The sequence below is a fragment of the Vulpes lagopus genome, chromosome 21, assembly GCF_018345385.1.
Source record: "Vulpes lagopus strain Blue_001 chromosome 21, ASM1834538v1, whole genome shotgun sequence".
Classification (NCBI taxonomy): domain Eukaryota; kingdom Metazoa; phylum Chordata; class Mammalia; order Carnivora; family Canidae; genus Vulpes; species Vulpes lagopus.
The window spans coordinates 32,983,927-33,011,043 of record NC_054844.1 but is presented as its reverse complement, the minus strand read 5'-3'; the positions used below and the strand labels follow the sequence as shown (position 1 = coordinate 33,011,043).

At 34.0% G+C, this 27,117-nt stretch overlaps 1 protein-coding gene across 3 annotated transcripts in view; it reads right to left on the bottom strand.

The window, feature by feature from the left end:
- Positions 1 to 27,117, bottom strand: part of CNTN1 (contactin 1) — a 348,668-nt gene that overhangs the window by 51,827 nt on the left and 269,724 nt on the right. For all 3 annotated transcript variants that reach the window (XM_041736678.1, XM_041736680.1, XM_041736679.1), the window contains 3 exons: positions 26,821 to 26,979; positions 15,153 to 15,302; positions 6,924 to 6,994 (listed from right to left, as the gene is read on the bottom strand). In XM_041736678.1, the coding sequence (XP_041592612.1) occupies positions 6,924 to 6,994; positions 15,153 to 15,302; positions 26,821 to 26,979 (380 nt within the window). The remainder of the gene's footprint in view (positions 1 to 6,923; positions 6,995 to 15,152; positions 15,303 to 26,820; positions 26,980 to 27,117) is intronic.

Sequence of the window (27,117 nt, the reverse complement as noted above, 5' to 3'; positions counted from 1 at the left end):
TTCAGAAGCACAAGTTACTGGTGGCTCTGGAAAAAAGCATAAAGGATTCAAGAGACTTCATGACTGCAGAATTTAGATCTAATTAGGCCAAAATTAAAAAAAAAAATTAAATGAAGTGCAATCCAAACTGAAGATCCTAATGACGAGGGCTAATTAGGTGGAAGAAAGAGTGAGTGACATAGAAGACAAGTTGATGGCAAAGAAGGAAGCTAAGGAAAAAAGAGAAAAAGAAAAGACCATGAGGAAAGGTTAAGGAAATAAATGACAGCCCCAGAAGGAAGAATCTATGTATAATTGGGGTTCCAGAGGGCACTGAAAAAGGGAGAGAGGACCAGAAAGCATATTTGAACAAATCATAGCTGAGAAATTCCCTAATTTGGGGAGGGAAACAAGCATTCATATCCAGGAGATAGAGAGGTCCCCCTCAAAATCAATAAAAACCATTCAACACCTTGACATTTAATAGTGAAACTTGCAAATTCCAAATATAAAGATAAAATCCTTAAGGCAGTGAGAGACTAGAGATTCTTAACTTATATGAGGAGAAATATTAGATTAATAGCAGACCTCTCCACAGAGACCTGGCAGACCGGAAACAGCTAGCAGGATATATATAGGGTACTAAATGAGAAGAGCATGCAGCCCAGAATACTTTATCCAGCAAGGCTGTCTGACACAGAGAATAGAAGGAGAGATAAAGAGCTTCCAAGATAGGCAGAAACTGAAAGAATATGTGACTACCAAACCAGCTCTGCAAGAAATATTAAGGGGGTATCCTGTAAAAGAATGAGGAAGCCCAAATTAATAAGCCACAAAAACAGGGGTTGAATAGGTATTACGATGACCCTAAATTCATATCTTTTGATAGTTACTCTGAAAGTGAATGGGCTAAATGATCCCATCAAAAGATGCAGGGTTTTGGACTGGATAAAAAAGCAAGACCCATCTATTTGCTGTCTATAAGAGACTCATTTGAGACCTAAGGACACCTACAGCCTGAAAATGAAGGGGTGGAGAACCATTTACCATTCAAATGGTCCTCAAAGGAAAACTGGGGTAGCAATCCTCATATCAGATAAATTAAAGTTTATTCCAAAGACTGTAGTAAGAGATGAAGATGGACACTATATCATACTTAAAGGGTCTATCCAAGAATCATGAATATTTATGGCCCTAATGTGGGAGCTGCCAAGGATATCAATCAACTAATAACCAAAGTAAAGACATACTAATAGTAGGAGACTTCAACACAGCACTTTCTGCAAATGACATATCTTCTACTCACAACATCACCAAAGAAACAAGGGCTTTAAATGATACACTGGACCAGATGGATTTCACAGATACTGGGTCACAAATCAGGTCTCAACTGATACCAAAAGATTGGAATTGTCCCCACCATAGTTTCAGACCACAAAGCTTTGAAACTAGTACTCAATCACAAGAAGAAATTTGGAAGAAACTCAAACACGTGGAGGTTAAAGAGCATCCTACTGAAAGATGAATGGGTCAATCAGGAAATTAGAGAAGAATTAAAAAGATTCATGGAAATTAATGAAAATGAAGATACAGCCATTCAAAATCTTTGGGATACAGCAAAAGCAGTCCTACAAGGGAAATACATTGCAATACAAGCCTCCCTCAAAAAATTGGAAAAAAAACCCTCAAATATACAAGCTAACCTCACACCTAAAGGAACTGGAGAAAGAACAGCAAATAAAACCTACACCAAGCAGAATATCTCAGCAGAAATCAATGAAATAGAGACCAGAAGAACCATAGCACAGATCAACAAAACCAGGAGTTGGTTCTTTGAAAGAATTAATAAAATAGATAAACCATTAGCCAGCCTTATTAAAAAGAAAAGAGAAAAGACTCAAATTAATAAAATCAGGAATGAAAGAGGAGAGATCACAACCAATACCAAGGAAATACAAATGATTTTAAGAACGTATTACGAGCAGCTATATGCCAATAAATTAGGCAATCCAGAAGAAATGGATGCATTTCTGGAAATCCACAAATTACCAAAACTGGAACAGGAAGAAATAGAAAACCTGAACAAGCCAATAACCAGGTAGGAAATTGAAGCAGTCATCAAAAACCTCCCAAGACACAAAAGTCCAGGGCCAGATGGCTTCCCAGTGGAATTCTATCAAATTTAAAGAAGAAACAATACCTATTCTACTAAAGGTTTTCCAAAGGATAGGAAGGGATGGAATACTTCCAAACTCGTTTTATGAGGCCAGCATCACCTTAATTCTAAAACCATACAAAGACCCCACCAAAAAGGAGAATCATAGACCAATCTCCCTGATGAACACAGAGGCAAAAATTCTCAACAAGATACTAGCCAATAGGATCCAAAAGTACATTAAGAAGATTATTCACCATGACCAAGTAGGATTTATTCCCGGGACACAAGGCTGGTTCAACACTCGTAAAACAATCAACATGATAGATCACATCAACCAGAGAAAACCAAGAACCATATGATCCTCTCAATAGATGCAGAGAAAGCAAAATACAGCATCCATTCCTGATCAAATCTCTTCAGAGTGTAGGGATAGAGGGAACATTCCTCAGCATCTTAAAAGCCATCTATGAAAAGCCCACAGCAAATATCATTCCCATGGGGAAATACTGGGAGCCTTTCCCCTAAGATTAGGAACACGACAGGGTTGTCCACTCTCACCATTGCTATTCAACATAGTACTAGAAGTCCTCGCTTCAGCAGTCAGACAATAAAAATAAATGAAAGGCATTCAAATTGGCAAAGAGGAAGTCAGACTCTCCCTCTTCACAGATGACATGATACTGTACATAGAAAACCCAAAAGCCTCCACCCCAAGATTGCTGGAACCCATACAGCAGTTTGGCAGTGTGGCAGGATACAAAATCAATGCCCAGAAATCAGTGGCATTTCTATACCCTAACAATGAGACTGAAGAAAGAGAAATTAAGGAATCAATCCCATTTACAATTGCACCCAAAAGCATAAGATACCTAGGAACAAACCTAACCAAACAGGTAAAGGATCTATACCCTTAAAACTGCAGAACACTTCTGAAAGAAATTGAGAAGACACAAAGAGATGTAAATACATTCCATGCTCATGGATTGGAAGAATTAATATTGTGAAAATGTCTATGCTACCCAGGGCAATTTACACGTTTAATGCAATCCCTATCAAAATACCATGGACTTTCTTCATAGAGTTAGAACAAATAATCTTAAGATTTGTGTGGAATCAGAAAAGACCCTGAATACCCAGGGGAATATTGAAGAAGAAAACCAGAGCCGGGGGGATGCCAGATATCAAGCTGTATTACAAAGCTGTGATCATCAAGACAGTGTGGTACTGGCACAAAAACAAACACATAGATCAATGGAACAGAACCCAGAAATGGGCCCTCAACTCTATGTTCAACTCATCTTTGAGAAAGCAGGAAAGACCATCCACTGGAAAAAGGACAGTCTCTTCAATAAATGTTGTTGGGAATATTGGATAGCCATATGCAGAAGAATGAAAGTAGACCATCTCTAACCATACACAAAGATAAACTAAAAATGGATGAAAGATCTAAATGTATGACAAGACTCCATCAAAATCCTAGAGGAGAACACAGGCAACACCCTTTCTGAACTTGGCCACAGCAACTTCTTACAAGATACATCCATGAAGGCAAAAGAAACAAAAGCAAAAATGAACTATTGGGACTTCATCAAGATAAAAAGCTTCTGCACAGCAAAAGAAACCAACAAAACTAAAGGACAGCCTACAGAATTGGAGAAGATATTTGCAAATGACATATCAGATAAAGGGCTAGTATCTAAGATCTATAAAGAACTTATGAAACTCAACAGCAAAGAAACAAAGAATCCAATCATGAAATGGGCAGAAGACATGAAGAGAAATCTCACAGAGGAAGACATAGACATGGCCAACAAGCACATGAGAAAATGCTCTGCATCACTTGCCATTAGGGAAATACAAATCAAAACAACGAGATACCACCTCACACCAGTGAGAATAGTGAAAATGAACAAGACGGGAAACAACAAATGGTGGAGAGGATGTGGATAAAGGGGAACCCTCTTGCACTGTTGGTGGGAACATAAACTGGTATAGCCCCTCTGGAAAACAGTGTGGAGGTTCCTCAAAGAGTTAAAAATAGAGCTACCCTATGACCCAGCAATTGCACTCCTGGGGATTTACCCCAAAGATACAGATGCAGTGAAAAGCTGAGACACCTGCACCCCAGTGTTTATAGCAGCAATGTCCACAGCAGCCAAACTGTGGAAGGAGCTTCGGTGTCCGTCAAAAGATAAATAGATAAAGAAACTGTGGTCTATGTATACAATGGAATATTCCTCAGCCATTAGAAACGAGGAATACCAACCATTTGTTTCAACATGGATAGAACTGGAGGGTATTATGCTGAGTGAAGTAAGTCAGTTGGAGAAGGACAAACATTATACGATTTCACTCATACAGGGAATATAAAAAATAGTGAGAGGGATTATATGGGAAAGGAGTTGGAAAAATCAGAGAAGGTGACAAAACATGAGACACCTAACTCTGGGAAATGAACCAGGGATAGTGGAAGGGGAGGTGGGTGGGGGAATGGGGTGACTGGGTGACCAGCACTGGGGTGGGCACTTGACAGATGAGCACTGGGTGTTATACTATATATTGGCAAATTGAACTCCAATTAAAAAATATACCAAAAAATGCAGTATACAACTTTTATGACATCATATTTGAAACACTAGAAAGCCACCTCAAAATGTAAATTTGGGTGATTTCTGGGTTGTGTGAGCATGAGTAATTTTTGTATATACTTCAACATTTGAGCTATCAATAAAAAATCTGTTGCTTCCTAATTTAAAAAATTATTTTTATAAAGCAAACAGAAAAATAATACCCCTGCAGTAGAAATATAACCGTAATAGTAGAAATCGTATTTCAACTAGCTGACACTACATTATCAATCTGTAAATAGAAAAGGACTAATCCATCAATTGAACGTATTGGACAACAGCAATGCTGAAGAAGATCCAGGTTTCTTTTGGATAAACATTCCCCAGTTGAATATCCAACTATTCCAGTACCTTTTTAAAAAATATTTTACTTTTTGAGAGAAAGAAAGCACGAGATTCAGGAAGGTTAGAGGGAGAAGCACACTTCCCAATGAGCAGGAGCCTGATGCAGGGCTCAATCCTAGGACTCTGAGATCATGACCTGAGCCAAAGGTAGATGCTTAACCAATTGAGCCACCCAGGTGCCCATTAGACCTTTCATTGAAAATTTTTTCTTAGTTCCCAGGGTATAGCCTTGGTGCATTTGTTGTAAATTAAGTGATTATATGACTGTGAGTCTTTTTCTGCACTTTCTATTCCATTTATATTTATCAATCCTTTTGCCAGTATTATATTGTCTTAATTGATGTACCTTTAGTAAATTTTGAAATCAGGTAGTGTAAATCCTGCAATTTTGTATTTTCTTTTTGTTTTTCAAATTTATTTGAATCTTCTAATCCAGGAACATCGGGTATATGTTCATTTATTTGGATTTTCCTTAGTTTCTCTCAGGACTGTTTTATAATTTTTGGTGGAGAGGTCTTGCATTTAATTTATTCTATGTTTTTTTCTAATTTTATTATAAATGTAATTTTAAAGTTTTCTTAGCAGCAAACCAATAAAGTACAAAAGAACGATTGGCTTTAGAATATTGACCAGCTGTCCTGCAACATTTTAAAATGTTCTTATTAGTTCTAATAGTTACTTATAGGTTCCCTAGAATTTTCCACACAATCTCACATTTTGCTCTTTATTTCATTTTCTGGGCTTATTTCACTGACCTATTCTACTGGCTAGAGCCTCCATTTCAACATTAAGAGGTGATATTTTTGTCTGTGTCCAAATGTAGAGGGAAAATACTCAGTCTCTCACCACTGAGCATTATATTAACTGTAAAGTTTTCATAAGTATCCTTTATCAGGTACAGGAAATTCCCTATTTCTAGTTTACTTAGAATTTTTAAAATCATGAATGAGTTTCTTTAATTTGTCAAGTGCTTTTTATGCATCTATTTAGAAGATCCTATGATTTCATTATTTTATTCTGCCAATAGGATGAGTAATATTGATTGATTTGTGAATGTGAATCCAACCAACTCTACTTCATTGCAGTGTATCATTCTTTTAGCATTTTGCTGGATTTAATTTGCCAACATTTTGTTAAGTTTTGCATATATGCTTATGAAGATTATCTCTTTGTAATTTTCTTTTAAAAAATAAAATTTATACTTTATTTAAATTAAAATGTATTGTAAAATTTTTTCACCAAAAAATAATATATTTTTTGGTGAAAAAAATACAATAAATATAATTTTCATATAAACTACAAAATTCCTATTTTTCTCCAGGTAATTCTTATTAATTAAGAAAAACTGGTAGATATGGTCATACAAAGAAAACAAATAGGCAGCTAGTATCCTTGGCCTCTGATTCTATCTTGACCACCAATAAAAGTGTTCAATGTATACTCACTAGAAAGCTTATATCTAAGTTAAAATAAATCAATAAATGAACGTGAATAACAACCATATGTGGAAAACAGTGAATTGTTTTCCATTTAATTTCAATTTTCTCTTTGCACTCATTTAATAGAGACAATCTATATTGAAATCCCTGGTGAAATCATAGTTTATTCTAGTTGTTGATAATTTCCCTAATTGCCCATTAGAAATTTTAAAATTATATTTAGACCAAAAAAAAAAAAAAACCACAAAAAACAGAAAAACAAAAACAGTTCACTCTAGGTTATGTCTTTAATTTCAATTTATTTCAGGAAACAAAATGGATTTGAGATTAAGTAAGTAAAGCATCCTATAACATATACAACTCATTAATACTTACCACCCATGTAATGGTCAGTTCTCTGTTGCTTCCACCTCCACCTCCTACATCTGAGGGAGCCACATTAGGTGCTAGAACAAACAAATTAAACAAAACAATATAAAATAAGGTTATGTAATTTTTCCTGGCACTAGAATAACCATTAATTTTTTCTTTCACTAGGAAGGATAAACTGCACACATAATCCACTCAATTATAATAACAATGTAGCTGTAGTATGTATATAATCTGTTTTACTGACAAGATAAAAATTGATTCAGTGCCACAGGAAAGTTTGGGTTTCATTCAGCAAGGGGTAGCAAAGCAAATTTGCCCTCACTCCACACGCATTTTTTTTTTCCTGTGTCCTTTCATTTAATATGATTTTGAAAGATCAGATCCACTTTATTGGGAAAATATTTCATAGCTCTTTTGAATTTCTAATAATTTACTGTTGTGGTGTTAGTTTTATGCTTTAATCTACAAATAACTGGTAAATAGTGCCTGTGCATTAACATTGGATAATGTTTTCTCAAAATATCTGGACATATTAGAAATCTAATATTGTTTCTGGTACTCTCACTTCCAGTTTCTAACTCTCTTCTAGAATATTGCCCCATCAGTGACTCCAACTCTCATATATTCCTATCTTATATCATCCCTTGGTTTTCAGTCATTCTACTGATTCTACTCTGGTGTCTCTCTTTCTTTAAAAATTATCTCTAATATTGCCTTCTTCTTACCCTCCATGCCATCAAACACTTTCCTGTCACTGAACTGCAGAGAACTGACATACTAATACTTCACTCTATAACCACTTTTTAACAAGGCACAATCTGTTTTCCACATCTTTATATTACTGAAATCTCCTTCTCAAAAATCTCAACATTGCTTCTAACTGCCAACTCCAATGGCCTTTGTCTTTCCCCAAGTTAGAACGTCTCCCTCCCTGAATGCCCTTCACAATAGTCACTCTGTCTCATCAGATTTGCATATTGTATCTTATTGCATGTTGTGTCTTATTGGATTTGATCTAACTGGTGTTGTACAGATAGATAAAGCTAGTTTGCTCTGCACTGGAGGTACTTAGAGATCAGCTACTCAGCCAAATGGATGGCCTGTGTTTTTACACACAACTTTTAAGGTTCAGTCTGAGATATCATTCCCAGATCTGTTAATATTTTAAAGAACATATGAAAGATGAATTATTCCTTGATTCCCCAAATCCTTCCTTTTTTTTATTTTTTATTTTCCCAAATCCTTCCTTAGAGGAAATAGTCATACCTCCCTTGGCGTGCTCAAAGCAATGCATCCATTTACTAAGATACAGATCCCAACAAATATTGTCAATAAAAACAAATACTTCACAACTTCTCCTGTGTTAACCATGTAAATTCTTTGCTGAATTATGTACATTAATTGCACAGAAACAAACATGTATGGTTTTCTTTATGCCTTTAAACCATATCATGATTTCTGTTTCTGGTTAAGAATTAATATGAATTTGAGAGATTTTATTGCATTATTCAACTGACACCATGTAAGTTTTGACATAAAAATTGAGTGCACAGAGGTGTTAAAAGATAATTGTAGCACTTGAGATAAAATACATACTGAAGGCTGGATATTAAAATAACTCTTGGAAAACCTTTAAACTCATATTCTGAAGTAAAAATTCTACATGCTTCAAGAAACAAAAAACAGTATGTTGTTTTATAATCAATGAGTAACAAACTAATCAATGAGTAAATCAAATTTTGTGTGTTTAAGGACAAGTATGGTGGTCATAGGCAAATAATTTAAAAATAAACACTGTAATTTATTGAATCAAATATTGCTTTCATCAGGTCAAGTATTATTTGACAAAGCATCTCACTGTAATCTTTTTCATTATAATCATTATTAACCTCTTTATTTAGAACAGAGATAACAATGGAATATGTTTATGTTAGATGGAATTTTTTTCTATTTCATAATGTTGATTTTAAGCTCTTTTAACATGCTTCAATAAGTAAGTCAAGATTGACTTGTTCTTCAAATATTGTTCACTGAGCTCATGATGTTAAAATAAAAGGTAACTGTACCTCCTAATGGAGTGTTTTATATCTTGGGTTAATTATTGACTTAATGTCCTCCATTTAACTTTGAATGTTCAGTTATAGCTTCAGCAGCTAAGGGGCATTTTTTTCACAGGTAGAATTGAAATACAACCTACAAATCTGACAAGAATCTGAGCACCTTGGTACTCTATATTTGCATTCAGCCTTGCAAGAACAGGAAAAAGTGGGCAAATCGTGATTCCTTTCAGGAAAGTAAATTATTCTAAGCACAAGGCAGCTTATTCAACTTTCAGGTCCGAAATGACTTACCAGTGAACAAACTAAACTTTCTTCTAACTATGCCATTAAAAAGATTTTAATAAAATATTTAGGAAAAACACAAAATTATTGAATTAATCATGAATAAACAATATTTATAATTTTACTGTGAAAGGTTAAAAATAGTAAGTTTTTAAATTTGCCCTTCTGCCATGAGTTCAGTCTGACAGTGATTCATTAATGATATTTAGAAGAGTGCTTCTGTATTTAAATCACAGAACTAAAAATTATTTAAAAAGAAAATCAAGCCAATGTCATAATTATTCTTCAGTTTATAAAAAGAAACTACTGTTGCCAATTTTACTTTCAGATTTGAAAGCTTAGATAATTTGCATATCAGTACCTATTTGAGCTTTGCTGTTTTAGTTAACAGCATAAAAACTGGTTTATGACAAACCCTAAACTGTCAAAATCATGGAGTATATGAAGAGAGGCCCCTGATCCAAAATAAATTGTTGACTACTCAATTCTTGTTAATCATTGCTTAACTTGTGTAGCCATTTTTACAGAAATAAAGTTACCATAAATGTAACTTTCCACTTTAATTTGCACCAGAATTTTATTGTGATGTAAATCAAAATTTATAGGAAGAGATTGAAATGGTTATAAATGTAATCCTCTAGAATCTAGAACACCAAAGGAATTAAAATACAGATTAAAGTCTTACATCTGCTTTTATTCTGCTTTTAGATATATATTCTTTCTGATTAGCTGTTAACAAAATCAAAGGAACTGCATAATATTTGGATATTCAAATGAGAATAGGTATTTGTAACTTAAATGATCTCCTGTTCTGCTGGTGGAGCAGATTGCTAATATTCCTAATGCATCTGCCATGTTAAACTAATGTTCTTTCCATAGTAGGTAAAAACAATATAGAGCCCAAGATAGTTCACAATAATATTAATATCTTAGGGTCTTATCAAGCTGAAATTGTAGGTCCATTTATTAATCTAGGCTTTGATCTTAAACAGGAAATTTAAATGGATGGTATAGAGTAAATTTGTTAACTGCTCAACAGAAAGATAATCTAAAAATAAGTCATCCAAGGAAATGCTAGAGGGGCAGAAAAGAATGCTACAAAGTGAAATAATAATAATGCACAGTAAAATTATTATGAAGAACTCAAATCAATTATGCACTATTTGTTTAAATTAAGTAAAAGAATTAAAACTTCCTAGTTCTCTCTCTTGGCGTATTAAAAAATAAAGTATCTAATGTACATGTGAACTTTGTTTTTCATATGAAACAAATTATATTTGGTAATAGGTTCTTCTAAATCATAATGCACAAATACCACTGTGGCTTTGATCGCTGCTTCTCTTTTCATCCTCTATTAACTTCCAACTGTGATTGTCAGAATCACAATCTCACCCTTCCTGTTCCTCCCTTTTTCTCCTACAAATAATTTTGTAGCACTAAAGATAACAACGTAAACAGAATCTGATTCCAGTCTTGAAGATGCAGTTTCTATAATGTAGCAACAACTAAATATGGACAACGAGGTTTTAATTCAATGTTCAAATATCCCCAATTTGTGACAGTTTGCTGAATGAATGAAGAAGCCTAGTTTAATGAAAGACTGATCTAGAAATGACTTTTACACACCACACCTAACTAGATACTCAGATCAGCACTTTGAAATAAGTATACAGAGAAGTGGCATTACCCTCTTTTCACAGGAAAAGCAAATGAATCCCAAAAGAAGTTACTTAGCTAACCAGGTCACACTGCCTACATGTAGAGAAGATACAGCTTTAAAACAGGCATCCTCTGGCTTAAAAGATCTATGCTTTTTTGCTACTTCAAAATAGCTAAAAAATTAAACATAAAATTAAATAAAAGAATAGCTTCATTAGACATGAAACTAAAGCAACAAGGGATGAAAGTGATGATTCTTGTATTATTTTTTTTCTCTTTTCCCTCTTAGGTTGATCTGGCATAAATAAATGCCAAATCTGTCAAAACAAACCCAAATGCACCATTTTGGGATATCAACTCACCAACTGCACCTGCAGATCCATTAGCTATGAGGGTATGTCTTATAATGACGCATTACTTTGAAGGATGCTTTTGTTATCTCTTTCTTACAGTCAAAATTAAATGGGCTACAATGAATTACAAACACATCTTCTAATTCTTCATTTGGGACCATCCATTTTATAATGCACTTGTCTGAATCCAAAGAATATATGCAACTGTGCCATGTGATCTTAACATTAAGTAATTGGACAGATAAGGGCATGTGCTGCATTAGATAATGTTGTGTCTTTCAATCAGCATAATGAGGTACAGGGGCAACCTTTCCATCAAATGGGAACCAGCCTTTATCCCACCTAACATGCTGGCATCTTTTACAGAGTTGTTATAATGGTACATGACAAGACAAACATCCCCTCGTTTTAAAAAAGTATTTTTATTTTTTTGTAAGTGTGAACAATGTAAATGTCCAATTTCATGCATATTAAGCTTTTAAAAAGCAGGATGAAAACAAAAAACAGCATTTAAAGAGAAATTCTGTTGAATTTTACTATATTGAGTATACAAAATTCTTCCTCTCAGATGATTAGACATTGCGTAAAATTATGATTCTATGCTTTTAAAAAATAGAAATGTATTGCCAAATGAGATAAACAATTATAGAGCAGACAATATTTTATTATAAGCATATTAAAGTTTAAAATGAGAATTAATGGCATAATAAATAAATTTTATTCAGCAAATATGCATAAGATAGTACTGCTTTCCTTACAAGTTTTTTAATCATAAAAAATAATCTCATGGAATAAATAATTTCCATCTAGAGATGAGAAAACCAAGGCTGAGAGAGGGTAAATAATCTGCCTCTTATCAAAGGTTCTAAATGATGGCACCAAAAATCTACCGAAGAATCAGTGTCCTGGAACTTCAATACCATACAATGTCCTTTCAGAAAATGGTTTAAGAGCAGAGCTTTTAGAATTAGAAAGTCCTGGATTTGAATCCAACTCTTCACATTAGCTAGGTTGTAATCTTAACTTCCTTCTCTGTAAAACTGGGAATAATAATAATAATAATACCAATTTTATGAAGTTATTGTGAGAATTAAGTGGAGCAAGGTAAATAGAAAGCTTAGCACCATGTCTGGTAATATGTAGCAAGTGCTGAAATGCTGGTAGCCATAAAAGTTAATTAATACAAGACCCTGTAGTTTTTCTTATGAAAGATTAATGAAAGTGTTAGAGGTTATAGCATTTATTTTTTTCACAATAGAAAGGAATGAATCATCTCATTATATCACTATAGGGCTGTACCTGGCATTGGAACCAAGACTGTTACCACTTTGTATGTCTGTTTGTTTTGGGTCTGAAGGCTTTCAAAGATTTGCAAGTTATTTTCTAAGCACACTAGAGAATTAATTCATTTACAAAATACCATCAGAGCAAATACAACGTAAAATGCAATACTTAAAAAAGGTGTTGCCAAAAATGTGTTGGTTGAAAGAAACAATCTTGCCAACATTTTATGTTTGATACCTAAAACAAGTTTTTCCCAGCATTTCTAAGGGTAAGAAGATACTCAGGTTGAAAAGTCTTCAGAGTTTCATACAAACTGTTGGTAGTATGTCAAAAGGATCTTGATCGTCTAAACACGATATTAAATATAAATTATATTCACAGATTCAGATTTAAAAATTATACTGAATCTTTCTCCTAGACACTTTTGTTATTATTCCTAAAAACATTTATTTATTTCTACTTTGAGATTAAAAAAAAATCTTGAAATAATTCTTTCCAGATAATCAAGCTATGTACACCAAATCAGTCACTTTCTGAGATTAAATAATTAAGATATTGTTCGTATCAGAATTCCTGAGGAGGAGAGAGAAAGGTCTACATCTATCACCAATGCCAGACAAAGTCTCCTCTCCCCTCTATGAAGAATTTTGATTGTCAGAAAAATTTGTTCAAATTAAGTCTTAGTTCATATCGTGTTAGTTGAGAGATCATGGAAAGCTAATCAAGCTCAATGAAATTTTAAAAAGGCCTACATTTGAGATAAGAATGTTATACTATTTTAACCAAAATAAGCTTACTTAGGCATAATTTAATCACTTAATTTTATTTTTGCAATTTTATTTTGAAAATGAATACCTGTTAAATCAATCAAGTGTAAGATCTCTCAGCATGAAATTATGTGGTTAAAACCACCAATCAGATCATGCCTGTGTTTCTTTTTATTTTTGTCTTCCAAGAAAGGGCAGTTGTGTTCAGACCATCATACAGAAGCTTCTATTAAAAACATAAGTGGCTCTAGGGACTAATAATAAAAACCAAGCACAAGAATCCTGACTATATGGTATCTTTGTTCAGCCTTACCATCAGACTTCAGCTTCAACTTATACTACTTTCCTATCCTAATGAGATTCCTGTGAGGTAGAGAAAAAGAACAGTTGTGTTCATTTCGTAGGTGGGTATACCAAAACAAAAAAAATAATATTTAGTCATATCTAGTTTCAAAGTTAAGGATGAAATCTAAACTTCTACTAGAACACTAATAAAGTTTTAAGTAAATAAGCATTTTTAGAGTCCCGCTTGAGACACTACCACCTGTAAGAGAGAAAGCTCAATATATGAGAAATGTCAAACAGATCTGGAATTGAATAGAGTCTTGGAGGTAGTTATATTCACTCAATGCTATTTACTGTCTCTGAGTCTACTGCCTATTAATGAGCATTGCATCATATACCTACCTTAAAATATTATTATAGGAATTAACTGAAATACGTGTGAAAATAGTGTAGATCAGTACTTCAGTGTTTATTTTCTTTATTACAGAATCATCATTTGTATCTGGTAAATAATGGAGTAATAAACTACAGGGAATTTTAAGAGAGTTTATTGATGGCAGTCCTGTAAATAACTTGACTTTAAAAACTAAGACATTAGCGTTCATCATTCTTTTTAGATGTTAGGCTAAGAAATTGAGGAAGCCAGAAATATGGATTAGTGATATTAAGATATCATAGCAGAATTTTAATAGTAGTCTGTCCTCCTTTTAAAATCTTTTCTCCCAAATAAAGCACTGAACTTTGGCAAGACATAATAAAAATAAACTCAGAGAGTCTACAAAACATTTTCTTTTTTGTAGACAAGGAATAATAAAAAAAGCTATTATTAGAATCAGAACAATATTTTTGCCTGGCAATGCAGGAGAAAAGGAAAATAGAGCTGAGTACTTCTCCTACAAAGGCTATTTAAATGGAATTGGTATTTAGCGTAAAAATGTGAATCTAAATTGGAAGAACAGCCAAGGCTGAGCTGTGATAAAAGAGCATATTCAGAGTGACACCTCATATTAAAAGAACACATTACAGCTATTTCTCAGAGATGATGTAACTCTCCACGTGGTATAGCTCTGGAAGTTCTCATCCCATTCTTCCCACTCCCTACTCTCTCTACCCTCCTTGACCATACCACAAGGCCACTCAATTGTAAATGTCTTTGAGTGACATGAAAAATTGTGAGCTTTCTAAATCACAGGATCTGCTTAATTAAAAGTCCGCCTGGTTAAGATTCAGAATTTACATGAAAGTTTCTATTCTAAATACAACTTCATTTTAGGGGTCCCTAGTGGAATACGCAGCGATTCTATTTACCTTTTTCCTTGTATTAATTATGTAAAAATATTCTTAAACTTCATATTTCCTTTTTTTTTATTTTTGACTGTCTCGACAGAGAATACACGCATCTGTGTGAAATACATACACACATTCTTTTCAGATGAATCACTTACCTCAGAGCATTATTTATGTCCACATACATTCAACCATATGTTAAAGTGGCCCTGAATTTATCAACCTTTTAAATTTTAAAAAGTTTCTTAAACATACCGGCACCATCTGTTTTAATTTTGTTTGATGGTATACTGGGTTCTCCTATACCCAACGTATTGGTTGCTACCACACGAAATTCATACTCCATCCATGGGATTAAATCCACTGCTCTTGCTGCCTCCATATTTCCTTCAATAATTGGGGGATCTAAACAAAATGAACAGTAAGCAGAGACTATTAGTTGAACATCACTTTTATATTATAATACCCCCCATTTTTATTTTACAATTTTTAGAAAATGGCACATCTTCCATTGAATTGAAATAAAAATACAAACTAGAAATGACAAAATATTAAGTTCAAGGGAATAAGCAGAGAGATCATGAATAAGTAATAAACTAGAAAAACTTTGAATCATCTGTTTCATAAGTCTAAGGTCAGAGGACTAAATTCTGCACTTCTATCAAGCTCCCAGGTCATGATTTTGCTGCTAATCCCTGGGCTCTACCTTGAAGAGCAAGAAGCTGTATTCTAAAGGTAGAATCTAGAAATATTTCTTGAGGTAAGAGTACAATGGGGCAGCTAAAAATTTTATGGACTGCCACTGATATTGTGTATGGGTAGTGAATGATTTATTACCATGGTATGTATATGTTTATGCCCTTTTTAGTTGGTTTTGTGCATTTTTACCCAAATCTTTTGAGGTGATGATAATAAATGTTATGATAGCTTATTAAGATTTATTAAGTACTTCTCAGAACTCATGCTGCTAGGTAATGAAAAGATTATAAATTATGGGGAGGATATCATCCAAGATTGCTCATTGCACTGACATATGATAAAACATAACGAAGGTAGAACTATCCAGTATCTTAAGCCGTCTTAAAATATTTCCACATGTGTTTTCGGTAATTAACCTACACATACATATGCATGTAAATACTTGTACATCACCTATCTGGAAAATTGGTTCCTTCAGGGTTGTCTATGACTCATTATCTTATTATTTAGGGAATTTTTATCTTTCAATGTAGATCATGAATATATAGCTCTTCAAGATGCTATATCCATCTCCACAGTAAATGCTAAGCATCCCAGTGTCCAGATTCTGCCTTTTGACAAAAGGCTCAGACTAGGCCATGCCTCACTCTACCATAATTTTAACTCTCCTGGATACTAATTTTGGTATCTCTTCTCTTATTTGGTTATGAACTTGTTCTCTACATTTGACATATATTTTTGACTTTCTGATTAGAAGTTAGGCTTTGCCTTCTCATGTTTTCATTCTGTGTCTATATTTCCTATTTCTTCCACCCTTCCCTCACACCAAATCAGAATTTGCCTTACTTCATATACCGAGGGACTTCTTTTAGATAGTTGGAGGAAGGAAGGTAACGTTTTAGTTGGTAAAGGGCTCTTCATAAGGAAAAGGGAAACACAGAGCTGGATGTTATGACACTGGGTAGGGTGGCCCCTCTTCCCTTCTAGAGACCTTCAAATAGTTTAGAGCTTCCTGTGAGAGGAGAAGCTTTTATAGTAGTGGGTTGAATTATGCCTACCAAAAAGTTTTGCCTATGCCCAAGTTACCAGAACCTGTGAATGTAGCTTATTGGAAAAATGGTCTTTGTATAACCTTTCAAGTTTAAGACTAGAATTATATTAAGGATCTTGGGGTAAGATCATCCTAGGTTATCTACGTGGGCCCTAAATCCAGTGACAAGTATCCTTATAAGACAATCACAGAGGAGAGACATGTGTAGGAAGGGAGGCTGCAATGTGACCACAGAGGCAGATGTTGAAGTGTTGTGGCCTCAGTCCAAGGAATATCTGGAGCTACCATGAGTTGGGAAAGGTAAGGAATGAACTGTTTCCTAGAGTCTTTGGAGTGGGTGCATGCTGCTAACATCTGGATTCTGGATTCTGGCCTCCAGAATCATGAGAGACTAAATTTCTGTTGTTTAAAGCAACCAGTTTGTTACAACAGCCCTAGGAAACTAATACAGGGTTTTAAAGTCAGAAGGTGATGAAACTATTTGTGAGTTTGTGATTTTATGAGTTTGGGGGCCTAAGTAAAAACAGAAGGCTCAATGAGACAGTTCAACTTCTCCTCTCTTTCCTGTGCTGCAAAATCCTAGTGCCATTTAAATGCCTGAAAAATGCAAATGTTGGAAGCCCTCCAAAGGGTCTCTCCTGACAAGGGTATGGTATTCTCATGATGATCAAGTCTGCCTTGAAGATTTTTCAAGTAGCTAGGCAGTCAACAGGGATGGGCAAGTGTAGATTGGGTCAGAACAAGAACTGGATGGATGTGCAGTGGAAGCAGCAGCTAATATACTGATTTTGAGCACATATGAGGATCCAGTATGAAAATACCCCCAAATAAATGGAAGTTCAGGTGTATGTTCAAAGAGTAGAATATCATAACTGACAACAGGAGTTATTTGGAGGAATGGTGAAAGGTAAAGAAAGAAAAGTCAATGGGGCTCCTCTTGTGGTGGGCTTTGCATTACAAATGAGGTTATCAGTCCTTTGATTTCAATGACTGAGATGAATAAAGAAAGAATAAGTGAAAAACCTTGAAGTCACTACCATAAGATAAACACCAGCAAGAAAACATTGGCTCAGGTATGCAAACAACTCTCTCAGAGGGGAACAAGAAGTAGATGGTAGTAGGATGGACTTCTCCAATGTGCCTTCTGAATGGATAAAAAATAATTTGATAACTGTAAGTTAAGGGTAATATTCCCTACCACGATTGCTAAAGGCATGGAAAGTGCTCTTTTTAGAACAACAACGAAATCATAATCTTTCCTGTTTATATACATTAATGTCAGAACTTATAAGAATATAAATATCCAAAACAAACATGTTTGGTGTATATATCTATATCTATATCTATCTATCTATATATCTATCTATATATATCTGGTTATATATATATTTGGTTATGTTGTGTATATATATATATATTTGGTTATGTTGTATATATATTTGGCGTATATATATATATCTGGATATATATATATATATATATATATATTTGGTTATGTTGTGGTTTGGTTATAATTATATATAAAATATATATAAAATATAATTATATAATATTATATATATGTATATATAATATCCCCTAAATAAAACCATCTATGTAAGAAGTAGGAATAACTTAGCAAAAAAAGTGACTAACATTTTCATTTTAGAAAAGTGTATCTAGAATTAAAAGTGGATCTTCTAGGGATACCTGGGTGGCTTAGTGGTTGAACATTTGCCTCAGGTCGTGATCCTAGGATGGAGTCCTGCATCAGGCTTCCTGTGGGGTGCCTCCTCCCTGCTTATGTCTCTGCCTGTCTCTCTGTGTCTCTCATGAATAAATAAAATCGTTTTTTTTTTAAAGTGGCTCTTCTATCTGGCCTGTTTTCCTTCCTCTAGAATGGGGCAGGACATCTGAATACTACATAATGAAAAAAGGATTTAAAAGGATTTCTTTCTCTTTAACTTTTTCCCAGCTCCAAACTTGATGTAGGTAGCCCACACTAAAAATATTTCTTTTGCCTCTCCGTTGTTTGTTCATTTGTGGACATACACGTGTTTCTTCTACTTTTTACACATATTTTGGAATTTCTGTGGACCAAATATACCCAGCAGAATGTTTTGAAAATAGTACTACTTAATAAATATTTGTAACAAATATAAATAAAATATAAATACAAAAGTGATGCTTATTTAGAATAGACCATGTCTCAATGCAAGAAGCATAGCCTTATGTACAACAATCACTTTGTAGGCTCCTTCATCTCTGAATCATGTAGGCTATTGGTGAAAGACAAAGAGAGCACTCTTTCACCTTGCCCCACCACAAAATATCCAACACTTTATGGCTCTTATGCCTATATTCAGCCCATAAATTATCTTGACAGAAAGTACACTTCATCTCAGTCCACTTAATCTCTTTCCCACTCTCTTTAACCACGAGTTGATCCTTTCTCCTCCACTGCTACTTTATTTTACTTCTACTATGCATTTTTTTTGTTTTATTCTGGCCTTAAATATCTTTATAAGTGGATTTTTACCCCATGCCATCTCCTCCCTATTCCTTCAGGTCTGGTAGGAACTGGTACCCATATACTGGATATATTTTGTTTTTCTAAAACCACCCATATAGAGAGTTTGGGAGCAGAGTTCAGCTTTCCTTTGGAAGCAGATTCATGCACCAAGTCAAATTAGAACAGTCAGGAACAGAGGGACTTTGTGTCCCCTCTCTTCAGCCAAGTTCTTTGCAACTCGTTTATTATTCCTAGAGTCAGAAAGAGAAGAGAATACTTTGCACAATAGAGGCAAGTGCTAGGAATCAGGACTGGGTCTCAAGTTCCTGAGTAGGTCAGTTCAGAATCAGGCCATTTTTTTCTATAGATAATTTCAGTATTGAAAATCAGATCTTAGCAAATAATGCCTGTCAGAGGCTTCTCTCTGTAAAAAAAACATACTATTAAATTGATGGTTATTTAAATCTTAGTTTTATTTCTGAGTGTAAATCTCAATCAAAGGGATAGAGAGCAGGAGACATAGTACTTATGTTAAGCACTCAGGTCAAAAGACCCTCTTGAGAAGGTCTGATTTTAACAACCAGCCATAAACAGTAATCCATAGATTTATTTGCAAATATGTGGCATCTGTAAGGCTCAGAATAAAATCATTCTAACTACTCTTTGGAGGAAAAGAGAAGCAAGCCTCATGGGTATCCTAAGGCCAATAACTCACAGTACTTTAGTTGCCTGGCAACCGTGCTAATAGCACTCTGCCTTCAGACCACAGGACTAGCTGTTTGAAAAGCTTCAGAAATAGCCAGAATGACCTCAGGACTAAAAAACTAAATTGTTTCAAGAATAATCGTAGGCAATATAATCCCACCTGTTCTAGATTCTTTGAAATTGCCTAAAGAATCCTGGTATTTCCTTAGAATTTAAATACAATCAGAACTTTAGCTTCTTCCTTCTGAATCCAAAACCCAAGTATGAAACTATCCAGAATCAATTTCGAGGTTTTAACTGATAAAGCAGATCTGTGTGAGAATGGAAAAGGGCATTTAAAGGCTTTTCACTGGCTCTCTGTTACCTTAGAGTCTCTAGCCCCAACCCATAGGTGTTCTGGCAGAACTTTGCAAGATGCCATAGATTTGGCAAAGTTCTCTGCAGCAAAAGAGAAGCAAACTATGCTCTGGCATCCCAGAAGATATGATTCATGGATTCTTCTCTAAGGAAAATTTGAATGTAGCCTCATAAAAACCCAGAAATTCATATTGGAAATAAGAACAACAAAAACTGAAGCTACAGAAAGGCAAAGAAGAAAATGCTAAATTCTAAAAAGTAAGTATTCTACAATGAGCCTAGTGATTTTTTTCTCCATTTTTTTTAACCTATCAATGCAGCAAAGATTAAAAAAAGCACTAAATACTAAGCAAAGACATGGTAGAAGAGATACATACTGGTGGCAGGAATAAAAATTGTTTCTATCTCTCTACAGGGTAATTTTTAGGGTAGCTAATGAGTCTAAGCATGTTTACACTAAATACTTTAATTTACGAGTGTCTATTCTAAGGAAGTAATCCAAAGTCCAGAGAAATATTTATGTATGAAGATGTTAATTTGCAATTCTAGATTTCCATATGAATTTTAAATATAAAGACATTCTTCTTCTTTGTTTTAGAAACCACACCCTAGGTTGGCTCTTGCAATTGATCCTCACAGCATGGTTTCTTAGGCCTCTTTTTGTTCAATCGCCTCCCATACACACACCCCATTAGCAATAACATTTTATAATTTTTCTTCTCTAAGTAGCAGTGTAGAATCAAACCCAACATTCTAAATGTTATCTGTGTATCTAGTAGAACCTTGAGAATGGCGTCAAATTCCTTCTGTCTAGCCCCTAAAAAGTCCAAGAGAAGTAAGATTTACAGTAGATTGTTTTACAGATATACAGTCTATTCTTTAATCTCATTATTCTAAATGAAATCTTTGGACTGCTGAAACTTTATATCTTTGAAAAATATTTACTGAACATCTTAAATAATTACCTTCATAAAACTGACTTTAGTACTGTACCTTCCATTTTTAGTGGGCATCACTAGAAATGAAGACTACATGATCGCATGTATTACAAAAAGTATTTTTTATTTCCACTTAGGATACTGTCACATAGAACTTTACTTACATAACTAACAAAAATAACAGGTAAGACAATCTACAAAATAATAATTTTTCAGAGCCTTTCAGAGGTTTGAGTTTGTGAAGAAGTCTAATGAACTAAAGTCATCATAAGTAGAGCAATGAAGAGAGGAGGACAGAATCATTAATGTTCACAAGAAGAAAGCAGTCTAACTTTTCACAGATATTTTAAAGACAAAGTGTAGGTTGGCATGGCTGTATTGAATCCCCAGGAGCCCCCAGATCATGGAGTATCTGTATCCATCAGCCAATTCTTTTTTGTAGGACTTCACCAAGTATACTCAAAAAAGTTGGGAACAGAACAAGAGAGCCATGAGAGACCTCCCTCTGAGGCACAGACATCTCAGATCTGCTTCAGTCTAAGAGCAATGCAGGAAAATGGAGACTCTGCCACATGCACAGCAGGCCTTATACTGAATAAATGTGTGGCCATGAGTGTCTGGGTGAGTGGTTGGAGAGCAAAGACAGATCTGCCTCCCCAGAGAGGTACTAGTGCTGTAGGTCTGCCAAAGTCTGATTGAACACAGGAGAACTGAGAACTTCTTCTACACCCAGGAACTCTGGGCTTTAGATTAGGTATCAGACAACAACTTTCAGGGGCAGAAGAAGGGAAGGGGAAAGAACCCTCACTGAGACCTGGGCTAGAAGAGCAAGCTGACTTCTGATGGTAAGGCTGGAAATCATTCAGATGTGAGAAGGTTTGACCTTACACTCCAATTTACTTGGCCCTCTGCTGCATTGAATCTAACTGCAAAGCTATCACCTTAGCTACAGATTATATTGACAAAATGACAATTTTGAAAAAATGATATGCATTTTCCTGGGCATAAGTAATATTTACATTATGGTCTATTATTCTTTTTTACATAATATTTGGGCTTAAAAAATTATCAAGGCATGAGAAAACAAAGAAATGTGATGCATTTTTAACAAAGGAAAAAAAATCAACAGGGCCAGACTTAAAGATGGCCCAGTGTTAAATGATCAGACAGGGATGATAGAATGCCTACTATAAATATGTATCAAGTGGGGAAGATGCATAACTTATATAAACAAATAAGACATTTCTGTGGAATACTATGTAGATAATATTAAAAGGAGCCTAATGCTGGGAACAAAAAAAATCTTAGGAATAAAAAGAAATACAAAATCAAAATCAAAATCATTTTGACGAGATTTTCAACAAACTTAATATAGTGGAACAAAAAATCTATGAAAGTGAATACAAGTCATTAGACACTATCCAAACAGAAACACACACACACTTCCATTATCCATGGAACACATTGAACAATCTAACATACATAGCAATATAGATCAAGAAAAAAAAAGAGAATGAGACAGAAGAAATATTGGAAGATATAATGACTGAGAATTTCCAGGTTAAGGAAGATATCAACTCAAAATCCAATTTGCCAGGAAACCCCCATGAAGATAAATATATTTTCATCAACTTAAAAGCAGAAATGAAATCTTGAAAATAGCTAGAGATAATGGAATATAAGGTAATGGAATATAAGGTAAAAATATTAGTTGACTTCTTATTGGTAACAATGAAGGCAAAAAGATGAAGAAAGGATATTTTTTAAATGCTCAAAAAACACTTAGAACTTACATTCAAAAAATTATAGCAAATTTGAAATGAAATAACTTTTCTAATGTACAAGGGCTAAAGGTCTGACTCAGGAACCTTACACTCAGAAATATTTTAAAAGTTCTTAGGAAAATTATACTACGTGTAAATCCAGTTGTACATAAAGAAATGGAGAACCCATTCCAAAATGGAACTAAGTCCTTACTTGCACTTAATCTCTCTTGTCTCTCCAGTAAGTGCTTCTACCTTCTACTCAGATGCTAGAGCCAAAGTCCCATGAAGCATTCTCAATTCTGCCCTTTCACTATATCTCCATACCTGATCTTTTAGAAAGTTCTGTTTTGCCTTCAAAAATATATCTCAAACTCACCCACTCACTCCTCATTCCCACTGCTATATATTAGTCCAAGCATGACATATCCCACCTGGACATCTCTCATCCTCCACATTCTCCCAGCTATTCTCCATGTTTCTAGTTTTGGCCCTCCAAAAATCCCTTCTCCATATATCAGAAAGTGATTTTTTTCCCCTTCAAATTAGAAATTAGATTATTGCTCTTTTGTTAAAAACTCCTTATAGGACCTACATGCCCCTGCATATCTTGTCATCCGCTATTGCTATTTGCATAATGAACTACCAAATTGAGTGGCTGATGTCATTTTATTCTCTAATTATTTTTATAAATAAAATTATGTATGATATATATTTTATGTATAAAACAAAAGTTTTTACTGGGCCTATAGCATATAGAAATGTAATATATTTGATAATATCTTAATGGTACAGTTAGAAGCAAAGCTGTATTAGAATAAGTATGATAACTCAAATCCACAGAAACAAATGAGGATCGAAAATGGTAAACAAAAAGGTTAATATAACAAACTCTATAAATATGTACTTGCTTCCCTTTATTGTAGCTTCTTTAGAAGACGGTAACAGAAGAAGTAACAGGTTTGAAGTATATATAGATGTAACATGTATAAAAATAACACACAGCACCAAAAAAAGCTGGTAAGATGCAATGGAGCTATCTAGGAGTAACAGTCCTGTATCTTACTGAAATTAAGTTAGTAAAAATATGAAGTCTATTCTAGTAAGCTTGGATATGTCTGGTAAGCCCCAGAGTAACCATTAAATAAATATGTATGTATTTAAAATTCATTTATTTATATAAATTTTCATATATAGTATATGTACAGTAACCATTAACTATATATATATATATGTATATATATATATATTCTTTAAAAACTGAAATACTACACTAGAAAATATTCACTTAATCCAATAAAGAATAGTAAAGAAGGAATAAAGGAACAAAATCAAGTGATACATTTAGTAACCAAAATTCAATAGATGGTTACCATAAGTGAGCTGGGTGGGGGGGATGGGTGAAATTGGTGATGGGGATTTAGGAAGTCACTTTCAGGATGAGCATGAGCTGATATATGGAAGTGTTGAATCACTATATTGTATACCTGAAACTAATATTACACTGTATGTCAAATAACTAGAATTAAAATAAAAACTTAAAAAGTAAAAAATAGAAAAAAATGGCAGATATAAATTCAACTGTAAATAATAACACTAAATGTTAATGGATTAAAGAATCCAATCAAAAGGCAGTGGTTGTCAGACTGGATAAAAATTTAAGATGCAACCATGTGTTTCAAGAGAAAACCTACTTTAGATTCAAAGATACAAATAGGTTGACAGTTGTAAAAAGACATAACATGTGAACTGGAACCATGAGTAATTTGAGGTGACTATATTAATATTGGAAGCACTCTTTATAAGGTGCAATGCCTACAGCCTGATTCTTCTCCTCTAATGTTTCTCTTTAGCACTAATCACCATATGACTTTCTCTTCTTTTTCTTTTTTTAATTAAATTAAATTTTATTTATATTCAATTAATTAATATATAGTATATTATCAGTTTCAGAGGTAGAGTTCAGTGATTTACTAATTGTTCATTGTCATCTTTCCTACTAAAGTGTAAACGCTTTGAGGGAAGGACTGTTGTGTACATGTGTGTGATTCCTTTCTCTGTTTTGTTTATGGAGGGTCAGGTGTATATCCAGCATCTAGGACTGGTTCTGGCATACCATGGAGGCTCAGTGAATATGTGTTTAATACATGAGCAGTAAGAGCCCTGATCTGGGGGCTAGAGATAGAATAGCGAATAAAACAAAATCTCCATCCTTATGGAATTTACTTTCTAGTGGTATATATATATATTAAAAACTATATATATATATATTTTTTTTTAATGAAAAGTATAATTTTAATTTGGCCTACCCAGTAAGTATACATAATTAATGGAAAATATTACAATTATTATTCCTTTTTCAAAGCAAACAAAATTTTAAATGTGTTAATTTATTGTATTTTGTGTTCTCCGATACCTATAATCAGTGTCAATTTTGCTAGATATATAATATTATCTATAGTTTCACCATTATCATCCATTTTCATTCTCTTCAGATAAATAAAACTGCCCCTACTTTAGGTTTATCAAACATCTAAATGGTTATTTACATAATTTTTCAAGTGGTCTGATTTTGCCAAGCATATTTCTAGATAACTCTTACATTTACCAGCATAATGTAATAGAAATATTTCACCTGTTTCTAACACTCATGTGTATTTTATATACTTATGTGGAGAAACTACTCAATATTGCAATATATGTAAACCCTCATAACAGGCTTCAAGTTTATATTTGGTTCATTTCCCACAACAGGACTAAATTACTAAAGAAAACTAAATCTAAGTTAAAACATCTCAGTAGTCAATACAAATAAATCCCATAATCTTAAGACAAAGCAAAAATGAGGGCAGGTTTGGGATATTCTGGGATTAATTTTTTTTTCATTTTTAAAAAAGTATAAAAACATTTTATTCATTTTTGTCTTTTTTTCTTCCTTCTGTTGTCTTCATTATGTATCTAAAATAAACTCTAGCAACTATAAGTTTGTTTAAAATAATGTCAAAATGACAAACAGAAGCAGATATTTTATCAAAAGGATCATCTATCTTCTTTGATGTTATAAGAGATAAACTGCCGTGTGATGTTACAGGCTAGTCAAGACAAATGTCACAGGTAATAGTTACGGACAAAGGAAGGCACCCACTCAATCATTTATTTTTTTTCTGATCAACTTTTAGAAAATCTTAATATAAGAAAAAAATTAAAATCTAAAACTTCCTTGAAGATACATTTTGAGGAAGTTCAAAGCAGTTAAGATCATCTTTGAAAAGCAAAGGTTGGGGCAGCCCAGGTGGCTCAGCAGTTTAGCGCTGCCTTCAGCCCAGGGCCTGATCCTGGAGACCCAGGATTGAGTCCCACATCGGGCTCCCTGCATGGAGCCTGCTTATCCCCTGCCTGTGTCTCTGCCTCTGTATCTCTCATTAATGAATAAATAAAATCTTTTTTTTAAAAAAAAGCAAAGGTTATATGGTAATATGAATTGGGTTATTAAAGTAATATTTATAATCAAAGTGGCTTTTAAGAAAAGCAGAACTCTAGTATCTATACGATTGTAAAAAATGGATCATAAATAAAAAGCTATAGATGTCATTTGCCAAAAAAAAGATCTCCCAAGGTTTTTTCCTAATAAATCTTAGATTTACACATAACTTAAATTAGAAAACCAGAAAGCCTCTCTTTGCTTTCCCATTATAGATACAGACACACTGCCTCTTCCCCTGCAACTTTAAAATGTCTACATTCCTTGTGGTTCCCTTTACTACCAAGGCACTGGGATACTTTAAAAAAAAAAAAGAGTTTAAAAATAAAAAAGCACTTCAAGGTAGATGATGAAATCCATAAAGAGTCCAGATATTCATTTTTGATCAAAGAATTCATTTAAAAATATGTACAAAGTAATTGGACAAATGAAACTCACCTGTCTTTGCATCTTTCCAGTCATCTGAAAGAATAGTCTTGGTCTGAATAGTATATTTAGATATAGGACTGTGATTGTCTGAGCCACGGCTCCAAGTAAGTGCCACAGAAGTCGCTCTAATGTCTTCTATTCGTAGACCACCTGGAGGGCCTGGAGGGCCTGGAATGAAAATTTGGGAACTGAATCAGTGAATCCCAGCTAGTGAATTAAGTGCACGGTAGGATCCAAAAGCATCTTCTTTGAAATTTATCTAAAGGACATTTATATGATATAATCAGTGTTACAACATTCCTTTTA